Source organism: Tyto alba, unplaced genomic scaffold (assembly GCF_018691265.1).
Source record: "Tyto alba isolate M040663 unplaced genomic scaffold, T.alba_DEE_v4.0 Super-Scaffold_5, whole genome shotgun sequence".
Lineage (NCBI taxonomy): Eukaryota > Metazoa > Chordata > Aves > Strigiformes > Tytonidae > Tyto > Tyto alba.
Window position 1 is genome coordinate 20,361,917 of NW_024881326.1, and position 16,943 is coordinate 20,378,859.

The 16,943-nt window shown below is 44.1% G+C and overlaps 1 protein-coding gene across 1 annotated transcript in view; it reads left to right on the forward strand.

Annotated features, from left to right (window-relative positions):
* MCF2 (MCF.2 cell line derived transforming sequence) overlaps positions 1-16,127 on the forward strand; it is a 60,241-nt gene extending 44,114 nt beyond the window's left edge. Inside the window, exons 21-30 of the mRNA XM_042807323.1 lie at positions 833-958; positions 1,803-2,024; positions 4,903-4,995; positions 5,977-6,055; positions 6,591-6,654; positions 7,154-7,260; positions 7,342-7,454; positions 7,734-7,846; positions 9,376-9,476; positions 14,158-16,127. Coding sequence (XP_042663257.1) covers positions 833-958; positions 1,803-2,024; positions 4,903-4,995; positions 5,977-6,055; positions 6,591-6,654; positions 7,154-7,260; positions 7,342-7,454; positions 7,734-7,846; positions 9,376-9,476; positions 14,158-14,198 — 1,059 coding nt within the window. The 3' untranslated portion in view covers positions 14,199-16,127. The remainder of the gene's footprint in view (positions 1-832; positions 959-1,802; positions 2,025-4,902; positions 4,996-5,976; positions 6,056-6,590; positions 6,655-7,153; positions 7,261-7,341; positions 7,455-7,733; positions 7,847-9,375; positions 9,477-14,157) is intronic.
* The last annotated feature ends 816 nt before the right edge of the window (positions 16,128-16,943 follow it).

Below are 16,943 nucleotides of genomic sequence, written 5' to 3' on the forward strand. Positions count from 1 at the left end.
ACCTGAAAAAGGAACAAGTGCTTTCAACAAGCCATTTTTAAAGGGGAAAGAGACTATTTAAATCTGTTCAGAGATGCAAAATGACAGAAGCACTTCTAAGAAAACTGAACCAGAGACAATCATAGGAGTATGATGAATGAAATATATTATCTTGATGCGTCTCTTCTCCTCAGGTTGTTGTAGTGCCTGTAATCTTTAATGCATTTATTCTTGTGTCCCTATCTGAGGCAGGGCAGTGGTGTTATTCCCACTCTGTAAAGTGGGAATGACACTGGGGTTTGGGCTTCTGAACCCCACCTTCTAGCCTCCTGAATGAGAAATGAGTACACAGGAACCTGTAAGTGGGTGCAGGAGATCTGAAATGAGAGGGATTTTATATCAATGGTATAATTCCCTAATCCATCTTCCACTTATCGACTTGAAGGCTTTGGATTTTATAAGTTCTGTTCCTTGTGTCTGCCAGTCTGAAGACAATCATCTGCTGCAACCTCATTTGAAGGTATATATGACATATTGGCAGTTGATGGAAAACCTGAGCCTTATTTTCCATTTCTTACCGAGCAGGAAAACGCAACACAAAAAACTCAGATGAGCGTGATGCTGCTATCTAACCTGACACCACCCTTAAGGAAACCCAGAAAAAATGGGCCATGCTTCAGTGATCTGTTCCACACCTCATACTGACTGGTTTAGAGTCTTCTTTTCCAGTGGCATGTGAAAAAAAAGAAACTCAGGCAGTGTAGCTTGCTCTTGGGCATTGGAAACTTTGGGCGAGATGGAAAACTCTGCTTTGTTCAAGTGCAAACACGTGCTCTTCCATTTCTATTTTCAGGAGTTGTTAAAGTACAGCACAAGCTGTGATGGAGTTCAGGAACTTCAAGAAGCTCTGGTCGCAATGTTGGATTTGCTAAAGTCAGTCAATGACTCTATGCATCAGATTTCAATAACAGGATATGATGTGAGTAGATTTGGGTAATGAGAGACCTTGCACAAGGCCAGATGATGCACTGGGGAATGGATAGTGTCCTAGAACGTATGAGCTAAAAACTATACTAGAACAGCTACAAAGTGAATGGGATCAGGAAGCTCTTATAGGTGACAGTCTTCCATCTGATTTCAGGATTTTGGAAAATAGCCACATCCAAAGGACGTATTCAAAGTCACATTGTGCCCACACTTGCCACCTTGTGGTTCTCGAGAGTATTTTTTCCAGCATGTACCTTAGATCTCTCATGGCTCATCTTATCATTCACCTGGGATGTCTTCAGAGCATTTCTCATTCAAGATTTAACTGAATACTCTCTGATGCTGATTTTGATCCTTGCCCATTGAGGTCATTGTCTTTCCTAGGGCTTCAGGGAGGGGTGAAGGGATGGCTTTCTAAGCTGCTGGCCCCAGTCCTGGCCTCCCTGAGAAGCCCATTCTCCATGACCTCAGTTCAGGCTCAGATTTCATCTGCTCTCTCCAACTGAAGTAGCCAGAGCCCTTGACCTGGTCTTCCATAGGAGCTGGAGAGTTTTCCTACCCTCCTAGTTCTTCCAGTTACTGATTTGTATCCCTTCACATAGACCAGCTGCAGCCTTGCATCCGAGACCTCTGGCTCCCTCCTGGCATCACGCCGTCACTTCCAAAAGATCATCTGATCCTTCCAGGAAGACCTATTCTTAGAGTGACGTGCCTTGGAACAGAGCTGGCCCCATCACCCGTCATTATTTGGACAGTCAGCTTACATTTTAGTTGATAGCTTACATTTTAATTGATGTCTTTTTCTTTCTTTTTTTTATTTGTCGTACCCTCACCAGGGTGACCTGAGCGAACTGGGGAAGGTATTGATGCAAGGATCTTTCAGTGTTTGGACAGGACACCGAAAAGGTCCAACAAAAATGAAGGATCTTGCCAGGTTCAAGCCAATGCAGAGGCATCTGTTCCTGTATGAGAAAGCCTTGGTCTTCTGCAAGAAGCGGGAGGAGCATGGAGACGGATATGACAAAACCTCATCTTACAGTTTCAAGCATTTTTTGAAAGTAAGGACATTTTGGTTGGGGCTGTTGTCATGTGTATTGTAAACCAGTAACTGCAGACCCAGAGAGCATTTTTCCTCTAACGCAATGGCTCGTTTTCAGCTACTGAGGGCTGTAATGCCTCATACAGAAGTGCCATGCCCGTGGAAGGCTGTTGGTTGTAATAAGCTGTGAGGACCCCCCACAGCTGAAGCAGCGGCTGGGAGAGCCCGTGGATTTGGAGTCACATATGTGATGGCATCTGCCAGGGAAATGGAGCTGTGGGCAAGTCCCAGGGATGAGAACGTCCCTTGCCCCCCTCCCCTAGCCTGCTTCCCAGGAGCGGGGGCGAGGGCATGAAACTGGGGAGGCCCGTTGCATCTTCCCCAGCCCACCTGGGTCTGGGGTCTGCCTGGAGGCTCCTGAGCCCTGTTTCCCAGCCAGGAAGATGCAGAGATAGCTATTTTTCCTCTCTCATTGCCTTCCTCCTTTGGCAAGCTCTAACTGCAACTAAAAGTACAATTATCAGACTAAGAGAATAGCCTATGGCAAAATATGAGGGACAAACAACTGTCCCAAGCCTATAAATGCTAACTATTATCTATAAAAATCCCAAACTGCTCCTCTGAAAGAGACCTTCTGGCATACTGCATGTGATGAGCACTTCTAGCATCAGCATTTTGTCTCAGTATTCTGCCTTGTTTTTCTTGATAAATAAAAACCCAATATGGGTATACCTTAGAATAGAAAAAAATGGGCACTTGGAGGCAGAGCCTTCAGGCCCAGATGCTGCAGGTCCTTGATCTCAGCGGGGTCTGGGGAGGGAGATGCCATGAGTAGTCAGAAACCCATGTAATAATAGGTAAGTCTGTTCAGCTTCAGTGCATGTTACAAATTGTGTATTAAAAGCAAATCCCAGGCCATATGTTTAGGTACTTAAATGTTTTTCCCAAACAGCATTATTTTTTTTTTTTCAGGAGAGCTTATTTTCCCTGTAGCACTCATTTTACCATACGTACTTTTGAAAGAATTGAAGGGGTGGTGTGGGGAAAGTGTGCTCAGAGGAGAAAATCCTGTGCTCAGGAGCCCAGGCAGTGTGGCCAGGGCTTTTCTTTGCCTTGGGAGGGCTCATTTTCCAGCTGTTTGCGTTGCCACACTGAGAGGTGGGGGTTAGAGAATGGGTGCTGCAGGATTACATCCATTTTCAGAATTGCTGTCCTGAGGGTGAAGCCATGTTTCTGGAGCTCGACATTTGTTTGAATTCAGGATAGTATCAGGATATTGGTTTTCTTTACAAGAATGTTTTCTGGTGATTCAGAATTAAAGCAAGCTGTTGGGTAGAAGCTGTGTAACTGGACGTCTGTGAAACAAACAGAAGAAACCCCTCAGGATAATATTTTACATACTGTCTGAAATACCCAGGGGTAAATACCTCTTCAGCTGAGAGCGGGTGACTTAGAGGAGGCAGGTCCATAACTCACTGCGATGCCGAGTGAATCAGCCTGCCTGGGGCCGCCGCGGAGGGCGATGCGGGGGAACTACCGTGCATGAGCAGACCTTAAACATGTCTATTCCTGGCACTTCCCTTTGCATCCTCGTAGTAGATTGTCTATAATTTCTAATATCTTGATGCCTGGGCAGTTTTGTAGGAGCTTCTGTAGAAATTGCCGTGCCAGGGGAGACGCGCAGAACTGGAAATTGCAGAATGTGGATGAGGCACTCTCTAGGCTGCCCTTTCAACAACTTTCATAAATTATTATTTTTAAGTTTTAATAAAACCAGAATAGGGCTTGATCTGCCTTTCTAGGGCTTTATGGCAGTACACTGCACAGGATAAAATATTTTTTTTAAAATTATTTAAAATTTTTTAAAACAAAATAAAACTAGGAAATACTGACTGCTATTCAGTGGTGGGCCTTTCTGCATCTGGAGGCAAACACCTTCTCAGAAGTTCGTAAGAGCTCTGCTGTTCACACCAGTGAAGGAATGAGGAGAGTCAATTTGCAACTTGCTTCCTATTTCCTGAGTCTTTTCATAGTCACTGAAAATGGGTGCCAACATTTGAAAAAGTAACTAGGACCAGAAAGTTTGCCTAGGTGACCTAATTTGTAAAGCCTTGTAATCTTCCAGGCCAAAAGCTCTGAGGATGCACATATTAACAAAGAACAGCAGTGTTAAACAGATGATTCAGTTGGGTCATGTTGTACAGATCCTGAATTATTTGGGCCTTTGGCATTTCCATCCAATTTATCAAAAGTGGTCTGTGATAACGGGTGTTTAGCTACAGCAGCATTCAGCCACGTCTAGCCTGAAGTCTGCATGCTTCCTGAAAGCCAGGTTTACGGCAGGTCAGGCTTTTTATCCAAAAATTAACCCTTCTTTTGGAAACCTTAGAATGATGTCTCAACTATGGGGATGGTCAGGGACCAAAAGACATTGAACTGAAATCCCTGAGGGAGCTGAGGGCTTCACAAATGGGTTTTAAAGATCACTGAAAGAATGAAACACAGAATGCAGCGAGTAAATAAAGAATCATATGGCAGAAATAATGTATGTAGAAAAACAATGTGCCATGAATTTATAAAGCTTTGTATGCCTCATCCGAGAAATTTAATGCTGATAGAGGTATGAGATGACTTTTCAGTTAGTTCCACTGATTCCCAAATGAAAAGTCCCCTAAGGTCTCTTGATTGGTTTCAGAAAGCTTTTGCAAATAAAGCAAGCTGGTGGAAAGTCAGGGGAGACAAGTTAGATAATGACTTTCAGTTGCTACTGAAATTAAAGTTGATGAAATGTGTTAAATTGGGTGAAAACAGGTTTGTTTAACATGCTGCAAAATGTCTGGAATCACAGGGAGGAGGGAGAGATTTATAGTATGTTTAATTTTTTGGCTCCTTTGCAGATGAATGCAGTTGGAATAACTGAGAATGTGAAAGGAGATCATCGGAAATTTGAAATCTGGTATAGCGGGCGAGAAGAAGTCTATGTTGTGCAGGTTTGTAGTTTGAAAAATCAGGATACTTGTACATCCTCATAACAGTGTTACGGAAATGTCTCCCATTGACCTTTATGGGATTATCGGATATTTAATTTGCCCACATCAGCATTCACAGAGCTGTCCCAGCAGCAGGTCCTTGGTGTCCAGTCCAGAACTGTAAAAGTCATCTTAAAGTGGAGACAGAATTGTTCCTTGGAAACAGAGCCTTTTATTCCAGATGAAATCTCAAATAGACCAGTAGTTGAAGAAAAAGATTTTACTGTGCTTAATAGCTTATGTGAATTGAGGTGGGAAATGGGCCTCATGCTTTAATGGACCCGGACCACATGTGCTCCTCTACAATTAGACGTCAGAACTGCTCCCAGAGCAAAGGTTTAGCCTCCATGGTGCTATTTCCAGTAGTCTTTCAACTCATCTACAAAATAGGAGACCAAGTGACCTGATTTATTCCCGATTTTTTTTTTTTTTTCCTTTTTCCTTTTGTAGCATTTTCGATAGAAGTTTATGGAGGTGAAATGTTTGCCTAACAGGGTGTTCACAGGAAAACCCATTGTGGAAATATTGTTGATTGATGGATTTTTTTAGTTAGTCTTCTGCTTACCTTTTTAGTTCTCCATGTTACAACACAGCAGCCAACTTGAATTCATAAAGCAGATGTATGTAGCAGAATATATATATCTTCAAAAGGCAGATTTGGCCCTTTGTGTATTTTGTTAAAGAGATAAGATGTATGCACACGTGTGTGTGTGTGTGCATTCACTCCTTGAGTTGTATTGATGGCTCCACAGTTTTCACTGTGTTTTGCCAGAGTGTAGTGGGGATCATCAATTTTAAAAGATCATGAAAGTTTAAAATTTAATGGTGGCTTTGGATAAAAGGGTATTTCAGATAATTACAGCATAGAAAAGTAAGGTTTTATTCATACATTGTAATGGATGATTCTTAATTCAAAATTCAGACAGTTTTCTCTTCTTCCAGGCCCAAACAGTAGATCTGAAGATGGCATGGTTGAATGAAATAAGAAAAATTTTGTTCAAGCAGCAGGAACTTATAAAAGGTACATTTGACCAATTTCTGCATGGCGCTCACTCTGCAGCAGAACCTTTCCCATTTTCACATTGCTAATCTTCAAATCCACTAATTCTCACCAGAGAATTGATTTTCAAAAGTAGCCTAGTAGCAAAATACTGGAGTGAGGTCTTACATTACAGGGAAATAACACAATTTACAGCAGCAAAGACCAGGTGCTTATGTGAAAATGAATTACAGAAGTACTTTTGAGGTTTTTTTGGTCATTACCTTGGGGATTATTTCACATTTGTTATCATAGGCTTAATTCAACAGGATACATAGCAGATGCCTGGTTTTAAGCGTATTATAGTCTTCAGTGGCATGCTCACTATTGGATTTGTGCTAACACACCATCTTAATCATAGCTAAGTCTGTGCTTTGCAAGAGTCCCTAGGTCTGTTTTTGCTCTAAATAGAAATCATTAGAGTTGTACAAAAGGTCTAACTTTTAAAATAATGCTTCAAGTGTGACCGTTACTAATAAAAAAATGGAATTTAAGCTGGTGTTTGACCTCCCCACAGTGGAGAAGCAGCAGCCTGGCTCGTGCACGGACCAGCTCCCGCTCTCCTCCCAGCTGAGTGATGGGTGAGTCCCAGGAGCCGGACTGGGGGGTCTCCCCGGTCCCCTCCCATCGCTGGGCACCCCGTGCCCTCTGGCCGTGTCCTACCTCTGTGCTATTTTCCCCCCCCCCCCATATCTGTCCAAGTCCCCCGTGTAGGTGGCAGGAGGGATGTGCTGCCGTTATCCTTTGGCGGTGGTGGTCCGGGGAGGGGGTCTGTGAGGGGCACCCTCGAGCGCTCGCCTGGCAGCACGGCCCGAGCTGCAGCTCCTCTGCACATGGAGACAAGAGATCAAAGAGGGCACTCAAATTCAGGGAAAGAGATACTGTAGCAATTTTATTTCCCCTCCCAAAAATTTAAAACCAGACGCTGACGTCCTTAACCGTTATAGAAACATACATTAAAAAGTACTGTTACTATTTCTCACCCTGTTTTACAAAACCTTGTGGCGTTTATCTTCATCCATAAAGTAAAACAAAGATGATTTCCTTTTTTTTTTTTTTTTTTTTTTTTTAATCACTCAGAAAGCAGCAGAGAGCCTCCATAAGCTCAGAAGAGAACGATTCGGAGCGCACCAGCCCAGTGATGCTGGACAGTGGGCTCCCATCCCCCCAGAACAAGCCCCACAGAAGTACGGACCCTTCCCCTTCCCTCGGGGTGCCCTTGTCGGGTGCTGGGGAACCCCCAACCTGAGCTGCATGTTCTCTTGCAGGCTGGCCAGGAATGTCACAGTCCCTGGAAATCTGTGAGGGGCTGGAGGAGTGGTCGGGTAACCAGTACCTCTCCAACTGCTCGGACACCGAAGAGGAGGACGGGAACCAGCTGGTTAGTACAGAGACGCAAGAATCCCAAAACTTGGGGTTCTGCTATTTTCAGTCATCTTGCTTTGTTGTGCTTCACTGGCTAATGAATGTATCTTGTCCAGGTCTCTCAGGTTTTCCATGTCTCAATCTGGGGAATGAGGAGACGTCTCAGACAGTTTCTTGAAATAATTTTAATTAAGGTAGCTGATAGGGCTCTGTCATGTTCCCTGCAGCAGTCAGAAGTAACAGCAGTGTGATATGAAATGCAACTAAATAAGATACTTTTTTCTTACTACCGCAGTCTCCAGGAAAATACAAAGCCCTTGCAGACTGCAAGAGGAGAGGATCAGAGGATCTGCTGGTGAAAAACGGGGATGAAATTCAGCTTTTGCATGAAGATGGTGAGGGACAGTGGTAGGTATTCTAGGACTACTTTGCCTTATATCTAAGAGCTTGCAAGGAAGTCCCATGCAACCTTGCTTGCCTGGTGACACATTCATTGCTGTGCTGCTTCTGATTAAGTTTTAGACTATACCAGAAAGCTGGAGAATTCATTCCCTTGCCAAGAGTAGAGGCCATATGCCCTGGCTTGGCCTGGGAAAACACGTCAGGATTTCCCTTATCATGGGTGTCTGGGCGAGCTGTGTTTTAGCAACATCTTCACAGCCCCTCATTGCTTCAGATGATGCTTCAAGTGAGAGCTCTTTGCCCATCCCAGCTCAGCTGTTGGCTTTGTTCCTCTCAATTTATTAATGGCAATATTGAGTAATTGCAAAACATTTTCCTCCCTCAAACAGCTGTACGATTGTTAACTGGTTAATGGCTGAGGACCATCCTTCTGTTGTATTTAAAGCCGTGGCTCACAAGATAATGTTTCACAGCTGGTCCTCCCCTTACAGCTGGGAGCATCGCCTGGGAAATCACCATTCCCAGCCTCCTGCCTGTTGAACCATTAGTCTCCTTGTCTCAGAGGGCAGTGTGCCCTCTTCTGATTTTTGCAGCAATTTGGCTGAGGTTTCTGGCTGTCTTTCCTTTCCAGGTTGATTTCTGACTAGCTCTCATCAGCCAGGCTGGGGGCCTCACTAGGAGAGAGCGCAGCGTGCTAGTGCCTTGTTCAGGATATGGGAAGGGTGATGTTAGCAGGAACCTGGATCAGTTGTGTGCAGGCACTGGCCCATAAATGCACAGACACATATGCCCCGTGGAGGATTTCTGGCTGACATCTACAGCCCTTGCGTTTCAAGGGAAATTTAGAATGGAATAGAATAGAATGGAATGGAATAGAATAGAATAATTTCAGTTGGAAAGGACCTACAATGTTCATCTAGTCCAACAGCATTTTGCAAAATTCAGTTTGTAGTTGGCAAAAGCAAGATGTAAAGCATTTCAGTTTTGCTGAATGCTCACCACCTCTCACGGCAGTTTTGGCCAGTGCCAAGCGGAGATTTCTCACACTAAACTTACTTGTTAGAGCAGATTTCACTGCATGAGTGAGACAGAGGAATGTAATTTATGAGCATGAGTATTTCCAGCTGCCTACATCTTGGCTTGAATTTATTTATAGTACCCTGACTAAATTCATCCTACCAGTCTAGCTTAGTAGCAGAGAAGTGAGGAAAGTAATTGCCCTTGGCTCCCTTGGTAGTCAGTGGAGGGAAACTGGCATCTCTGGAGGTCTCAGGCAGGATAACTCGTGCTCTGGAGCCCTGTTCTCCTCCATTGACTAGAGGGGCCCAAGGCAACTGTGCTCCCAGTCTGGGTCTTTTAATTAGGTTCCTAAATTCAAGTGGGAAGAATACTTTAAATGCCTGCCCAGCTCCTGTTAAAATGCTTCCTTGGTCTGACCAAACTGTTGGTTGCACCAGCAGTTCTGTCGAGTGTGCTCATATCAAACTGCTCCTGGGTTGGTTTGTTTCTTTTACTAATACCGTTGTCATTCAAAGGTTGGTGAAAAACCTAAACAGAAGAAAAGAAGGCTGGATTCCTGTCCACAGTCTGCAGATAGTAGTTGGTGACTGCAGATTTCGGAACGCCAAAGTTGCAGGTATTATATAGCACGTCTAGCAGAAATATTTCATAACTCCAATCAGGTCTTTTAAGCCATTTGCATTACACTTGATGTACTAAATCTGGCTGCACATGCCTCTGCTGGAAAAAAAGAAAGCAGCTACTCCAAAAAGCCTGCAAAAGTAGTAAATTAAGCTTTTTTTTTTTTTGTTTGTTAACACCTTAAGACATTTCTGTGACTTTAGGAACTAGTAAATTAAACCCAAGCATTTAAAAACGTAGATTTCTTTGCAAGAGCACTGGGAGAAGAGACGGAGTCTGACCGGGGATTCCCATGACTGTTTTGCCTACTCGCTGCTGTAGCTCAAACCCTGTGTGAATAGGAGGTACTTAGGCAAAAATCTCCTGCTACAAAAGACCTTGTGGCCTGACCCCCAGCACTCTGAAGGGAATGCTTCATTTCTGCAGCCTCACTATAGCCCTCGTTGCTGCCTGCTTGTTAATCCATCGTTAGAATAAAGTTTATAATAAACAGGTTACCAGGTTTCAGCAGAAGGCTTCTAGTCTCAAAAGTCATATTTCTCATTTTCTAGCCGTAAATGTACATAGAAACAGATAGGGAAGCATAACAGATGACACAAGAAAATGCCTTAAGAGCATCCTGTCACCCTTGCCGTGTATGCAGCATCACCCCTCTGTGTTGCCTCATCACCATACTGTCCACTGGAAACGGGAGACCAGGGTTTGCAATGGGAGCAGCTCAGGAAACCCACGTAGATTTAGTCCAATTAAAAAAAAAAAAAAAAAAAAAAAAAAAAAAAGGAAAGAATCCACCAGTTATGGCCATATGAAACAAATTTTGTGAGTAGATTTCTTTTTAAATTCTTCCTTTCTGTCAAAATCTATTGTTCTGATGAATATGAAGGAAGCCTTCTAAAAGGCTTAAAATTCCAGTCAGCTCTTGATGGTTTTACAGTATATTTCAGTGAAATCCTTCCTATACAAGAAGGTATTTTTTTATCCCCTTTGTTGCAGGGCAGTCACATTTCACAGTTGGGAGGTTTTCTGACTTCATGCTGGTTTGCAGTGTGCTAGCAGCACAGCTGAGAGGGTTCCCCTTGGCCTGCTCCCACCCTGCAGCACTATGTGTTGTCTTCTCAGCAAGTCTGGTTATCACACCTTGCTGAGTCCTGGAGCACAGCCTGTGCAGGAGCTTTCTCCAGCCATAAATGCATCAAGAAAGTAGGGTGCCAGCAAACTTTGAATACTGGTTTGCTTTGTCAGTGATCATCTCCCCCAGAGCCTAGAGACCCGCAGCTCCAGGCTGGTTTACAAAGCTGCTGAGTACAAACTAAGGAGAAATTTCACAAGGCGAAGCTGCAGAAGGCTCCTCCTGCAAGTCTCACGCCGCTGCCCAGACGCTTTGCAGTCGTGTTGCCGGGATCTAGGCTCAGCACTGAGGCTCTGTGTTCCCTCTTCAGATTAACTCTGTTCTCTCTCGCTGTTGCTGATCATGTATGCAGTCTCTAGGCATGATTCTAATTTTACATGCACTCCAGGCAATATTGTAGGATGATGTAGGGTGTTTTCTTGCTCTTTCCTAGAGTTATTCCTAGAGCTTTTCAGTGATATGTCCTTATAGCCATAATGTAATTGCACTCTGAAAACTGATTTTCAAACAGTACCTTTGCATTTAGCAATTCCCTTTCCACTGTGGACTGGTCATTTTGTACAGCAGGTGACTTTGTACCACTCCCTGCTCAGGGATGCAGTCTCGTTTGGGCTCTTTTCTGCTTCTTCAGAAGATGGAGCTCTTGCTCCAATATAGCAGAGGGAGAATTAGGCAGCCAAGCTTGTAGAGAAAAGTAGGGGCAGGAGGGAGCACTGTAACCCTCAGTTATTATTAGCTGCTTGTGCTGAAATGCTGTTTTGCATATAAGCAGGGTAAACTTGATTAACATGTGGGGTCCCCAAGAGCTAGAACGTGCTGAAGTCGCTTCAGAGCTGGGGGAGAGGCAGTCCTGGCCTTCTGCAGGGGGTAGTGCCTCTGTTATTGCTCAGCTTCAGGTCCTTCCAATAAATAAAAATATATCTCCAATCAGTTTCATAACCAGAATTGATACAAGTCTGGGATTTGGGTTGTTTTCAGAGCAAAGCCTTTGGCTGAATACATGAAATGGTTCCCTTACCTTAACGTTTTTTTTTATTCAATTTATAATGTGGCCCTAACAAAAATTACCCACCACAGGTTGGGATACCTGCACACTTACAAGCTCATCCTCTCCCCTCCTGCTAATTATTCCACTGTTGAGCCAGTACAAATCATAACAGGGGAGTAACAGGGAACTTTTTCCTGCACGTTTTAAGTTATCCAATGTGGTTTTGGTCAATGCCCCACTCCCCTACCATTGCCAGCTTTGCAAATCCACTCTCGTCCTGCACCCAGCCTGCCGAGGGACAGCCTCTGTGCAAAGCTGAACTTGCAACACCCGAACGAACCCACAAATTATTTTTCTTACTCTCCTCTCATAGTTGCATAGGTAATTTTCCTTACAGATGAGTGTTTACTATTGCCAATATGATGTAACTGTCGATGAAACTAGTATTTTGGTCCAGATCTTCCTTTGCAAAGGTGTGGGGGGGAAACCTTATTAAATTTTTTGTAAATCTTGGCCTGGATATAAGCCAAGAGGCTTTTTGGGAGGAAGATGGCTGGCTTGGAGGTCATTTTGAGAACTGATTTTCCCTCTGGTGTGCCTCTAGCCATAATTTCTGAGTTTAGTCCTTGCTGCTTTCTTCTGAATAGATTTATTCTGTCTCCTGTGCAATCCATGGTGGATTTGATTATGTGTATGCCACAGAAATAGTTTTGTATCGCAGGTGATAACGTGCAGATCTCAAAATGGAGAATGTTTGAAGAGAACTCTGCTCAGAAAAAGCAATATTCAGACAATAGCTAGTATTGAGATTTACTCTGTGTGTTGCTAGTTTAAGCTGCTTTGCTAAAGTGATCAGGCATTGCCTGGTCAACTGATTTTTTTTATTTGCATTAACAAGGAGGTGCAGGATTATCTCTTTATTTCCCTTGCGCAAGACCCACATCTTGGGGAAGGTGAGGGCTGCAGCATTACAATCCCAACTCCTTTTCCACAGTCGGGCAAGAGACAAAACATTTCTGTGAGACTGCTGGTTGCTAACATGCCAAAGATCATGATTTACAGCACTGACAGCGTCTGTGTCAGTGAAGGAAAAGGCCTCTCGCCTCTCAGCTGCGCTGCAGCACCCGCTCTGTAGCAAATGGAGAGCAGGGATGCCAGAAACGATGATCTTTGCTGTAACCCAAAGTAGACGCAGGACTCATTTTCTCTTCAGTGACACAGTGCTCGTGTCCACCAGCACCGGTAGCCTCCCCTCTCCTCAAGGTTAAGCTCTGTCCCTGCTCTTCTTTTCTTCAGCAGTGCTAATCGGATGCAAGCAAAAAGGAAACATGTTGTTTGCCCCTGAATTTTCACATCAGAGCAAAATGAGGCCAATGCATTTTCATCTTTTTTCACCTGACCTTTAAAAGCTGGGCAGAGAGAAGGGCGAGTGTCCGATTTCCACTCGCTGCATGGAGGTTGTGTGAGACTGATTTATTTTAGAGAGAGCGTGATATAGAGTAGCCTGAATAAAAGAAGGGATTAAAATGGAAGATGGAAGCAGTGATAAATGCCTTTAATTATTATATATAATAAAGAAATATTGCTACAATTTTCAAGTCCTTTTAAACAGCAGAAAAGTAGCGCAGCAGAATTTGACTTGAGCCCAAAGGCAAGGAGCACTCCAAGCAGGTGTGGAAGGATGCTCTGTTTAAGGAGGACACAGGCTCCTGTTCTACATGCCAGCCCCTCTCCTGGTTTGTTTTAACACCCCACTTGCCAAATTATCTCTTCCAAGCCTTAAGGGGATCCCCTGTGTGTGCTTTCTGTGCGATAAAGCTGAGCAAAGGTTTCCCCCCCAGTAGCGCCCGAAGGTCCGGGCTCTCCCATCTGCTGCTCCTGCTGCCCAGGGCGGTGGGGATCGTCCTCTCGGCTGTGGTGAGCTGGAGGCGACCCTTGACGTGGCTCCCTAGGCTGCGTGGTTTGAATCTGCCCCGCGAGAGGCTTGTACATGACTGAGCTCTTGCAGGCTGGCGTAAGCACGGTAGCTGAAACGCGCGGGTTTTGTCGAAGCTCTGTTTAAAATGCCACTTGTAGTTTCGCGGATGCAGCACAGCTGTTTGCACTATTACTCATGCACTTTAATGACTACAGCCACAGGCTTTTGTATTTATGCAGGGTCCATTAAAGGTAATGTTGTTTTTCGGGGGGAGGGATGTCCTTTGAAACATAAAGCAGGGTCTCCTTGTACAACCTGCGATACTGGCCAGCTTCACAGAACAGTTATTTTGTAATGCTGTAGAAAACCATTTTGAGCCTGACAAAATAAGGAGTCGAGTGAAGCTATCAGCTGGCCACGCTGAGATAATCAAGTGACGGATGATGGAAATGAGTCAAACCCTGTGGTCCTGCCCTAGACAAGGCTCTCACCGAAGCTAGTGGGAGTTCAGCTTTTAGGGAGAACTGCAGGAGTGCACTTATTTTTTTTTATGTTATACAAATGTTACATGATTACAGGGAACAATGTGCTGCTTGGAATAAGATGCTTTGATATTAACATCATTCTTCATTACTTTATAGATGCTGCCCTGTGTAACACAAGAAAGTTTAGTTCCCCTTGAATTAAGGGTGAACTAGTAGCATCCTATTTTCGATGCTCTTTGGAAGCTTTCAACTAAGTGTTACAGAGAAATAGCACAATAGTTGGAGTTGTCCTGTACTATTCATCACATTCACAGACCTCCACAGCTTCATCTGCACTGAACGGGACCGGGGTCCTAAGCAGCTTCTCATAGTCATAAAGGAAGCCATTCTCTGCTCTTTCTTTTTTTTTCTCCTGTGGAAAGTACAGTATTTTATTAATTTTACCTCCTGTTTTTCCATGACATTCATCATGTTTCATCAGAGAAGTACACTACAGTTTCCAGACACTTTGTTTAGATGCTTGAAATTTCCTCTACAGGTTGAAGGCTTTACCTACTTATTAGCTAACAACTATTGAAATTCCAAATAAAAGAGTTGAGTTTTTGGTAAACCAAAAAAAAAAAAAAAAACCAAAAACCAAACACAAAACCCAACCAAACAAAGAAGCTGTATGTCCTGCTTAATTGATTTTATGAATGGATTCTTCTTAAATATGTACTTCAGCTATGTGAATGTAATGTTCTGTTAAGAGCATCATCTGGCTGACTCACATGCAAAGATGCAATAATGCTAAAGATCCTCTTTTTGCACTTAGGGTCTGACTCCAGCCCATTGTGGTCAGTCCCATCGATTTCAGTGAGGTTTGGATCAGGTCAAACTGACAACTCAGGGTTGTCACCAATCACTTAGGGTCCCAAAGCGTCCCAAAGCTGAAACCTGTATCTAGCAAGTGTTGAAGTTTACATTAAATGTATGTACTTTTGGAACATGTGCCATAAATCAAAGTTAAATGTCCATGTTTGCACTAATGATGTTCTCGTGGTAAGACTGTACTTTTCAGCAACTTTAACACTGATGTATCTATTGAATTTTTGAGAAAGAAAAAGAAGATTGAACACATAATTTAATTTTGTGTTTCTTTGTTTAGTTTGCTTTTGTAGCACATAGGTACAGGTGGTTTGACTTTTAAGCAGATGTGTGCAAAGAGCATCTGACTGTGTTGAGAGCAGGGTGAATAGTATGCATGCAGTAGTGAATTTGCTCTGTCCTGTCAAATGAAATGTTTTATACCGTGGAATAAAGGGGGACCTCTGTGATCTGACTTTGATTCGTGAACCGTGGATTCTCAGACATAGCACCAAGTTGTTAGGTTAGAAGATACCAGGGTATTTTTTTTTGGTGACCATTTTTTGTACGAAGGGATTGTTGAGCTGCTTGAAGGCTGTGGTTGCCTGGGGGGGTTCCCTGCCATGCAGCGGTGGGGGTTTCTGCAGTTTGGGTGGCCACTATTATGGGTAACCCCCCTACACCCTCAAAAATGTGACCAGCTGAGTCTGAGCTGAGCAACACTGCAAGACTTAGAAAGGTCCCAGTGTTCTTCAGACACTGGCAATCACAGCACAGAGGTTTTAAGTCGCTGAAGGTTATTCCATCTACTTTAAAACTGGTCACAATGCACTTGCTAGGTGGAAAAGTAGGAGTCTCTTAAGTTACTGTGGGAGCTGTTTATAGTGGTAACAGTTGTGGTAACTGTACACATTTTGAGGTACAACTGTAAATATTGGTCTCAGACGTAGCACACATTGCATATTAAACGGTTTTAATCTTTTTTGTCTTCCATAGTTTTAAATCTAAGCTTTTATTAATTTATGAGGTTGATAAGTTCTGCAAATCTGAATGTACAGTCTGAGATTTTTAACATTTGAAACTTTGCACACGACATGGTATGTTACCTTAAGTATGCTGTTGAACTACGCTCTTCATGTATATGTATAAATTACGGTAGAGAATTTTCTCTGACTGCAAGTTTAAATGAACTATATTGTATATGTACCTGTAAAAAAATGTGTTAAATCTATATTTAAAGATTAAAATGTTGTTAAATAAATTCATATGAGAATATGCAATTCTGTCCAAAGACACCTCTGCTATAATTCTAGAGAAAAAACAAGATCATTCTCGCAGTGTTGGTTTTATTTAATTTTGTTGGAACAAATGTAACCTTCTCACATGCATTTTGATTTAAAAATAATCAATGGCAGGTGATCCCGTTACCTTCTTGCTGGATGTGGTGGCAATGGAATTGAGAGAGGCACCTTAGTGCTCCTACTGACGCCTGAAATAACAGCTATTAAAATCCTGGCTTGGCTGAGGGTGTCTCCATCACCAGCCTTCCCTGCATCCCAGCACCGGCCAGCGCTGCCGGGAGGGACCTCTGGGCTGGGGACCGCTGGGCTGTGCTCATGGGGGGGGGGCATCAACAGCCCTTTTTGCAGGAGGTGTGGGGGGAGAGGGGGCCCTGGGGGCACGTTTGGCCAGGCGGGAGGGAGGAGGCCCCTGTCAGTGGGGTTCTGCCTGTGGGGACGTGCCGTGGTCCTGCAGCGTGGCGAAGCCTGTGCAGGGGGGGCTCCCCACTCCAGGCGTCGTGGGGTGCAGCTCCCAAAGGGCACGCTGCTTCCCCGGGCACCCCTGGAGTTTTCCAGGGAAGGAGATACGAGACAAACCAGCGCTGATCAGAGGTCAACCTCCCATCCTCTGGGATTCTTCCCTTCCCCTGAAGCTGGGAGCTGAACTAAGCCCGTGAGAACCAGCCCGAGAGAGGAGCTCTGCGCAGCGCAGCCTCCCCCCGGGCACGGGGCTGTCACCTCCCAGCAAGGTTTCTGCCACCCGCTCAGCCCAGACACTGGGGTGTCCCAAGCTCTCTGCTCCCAGGGGACATCCCA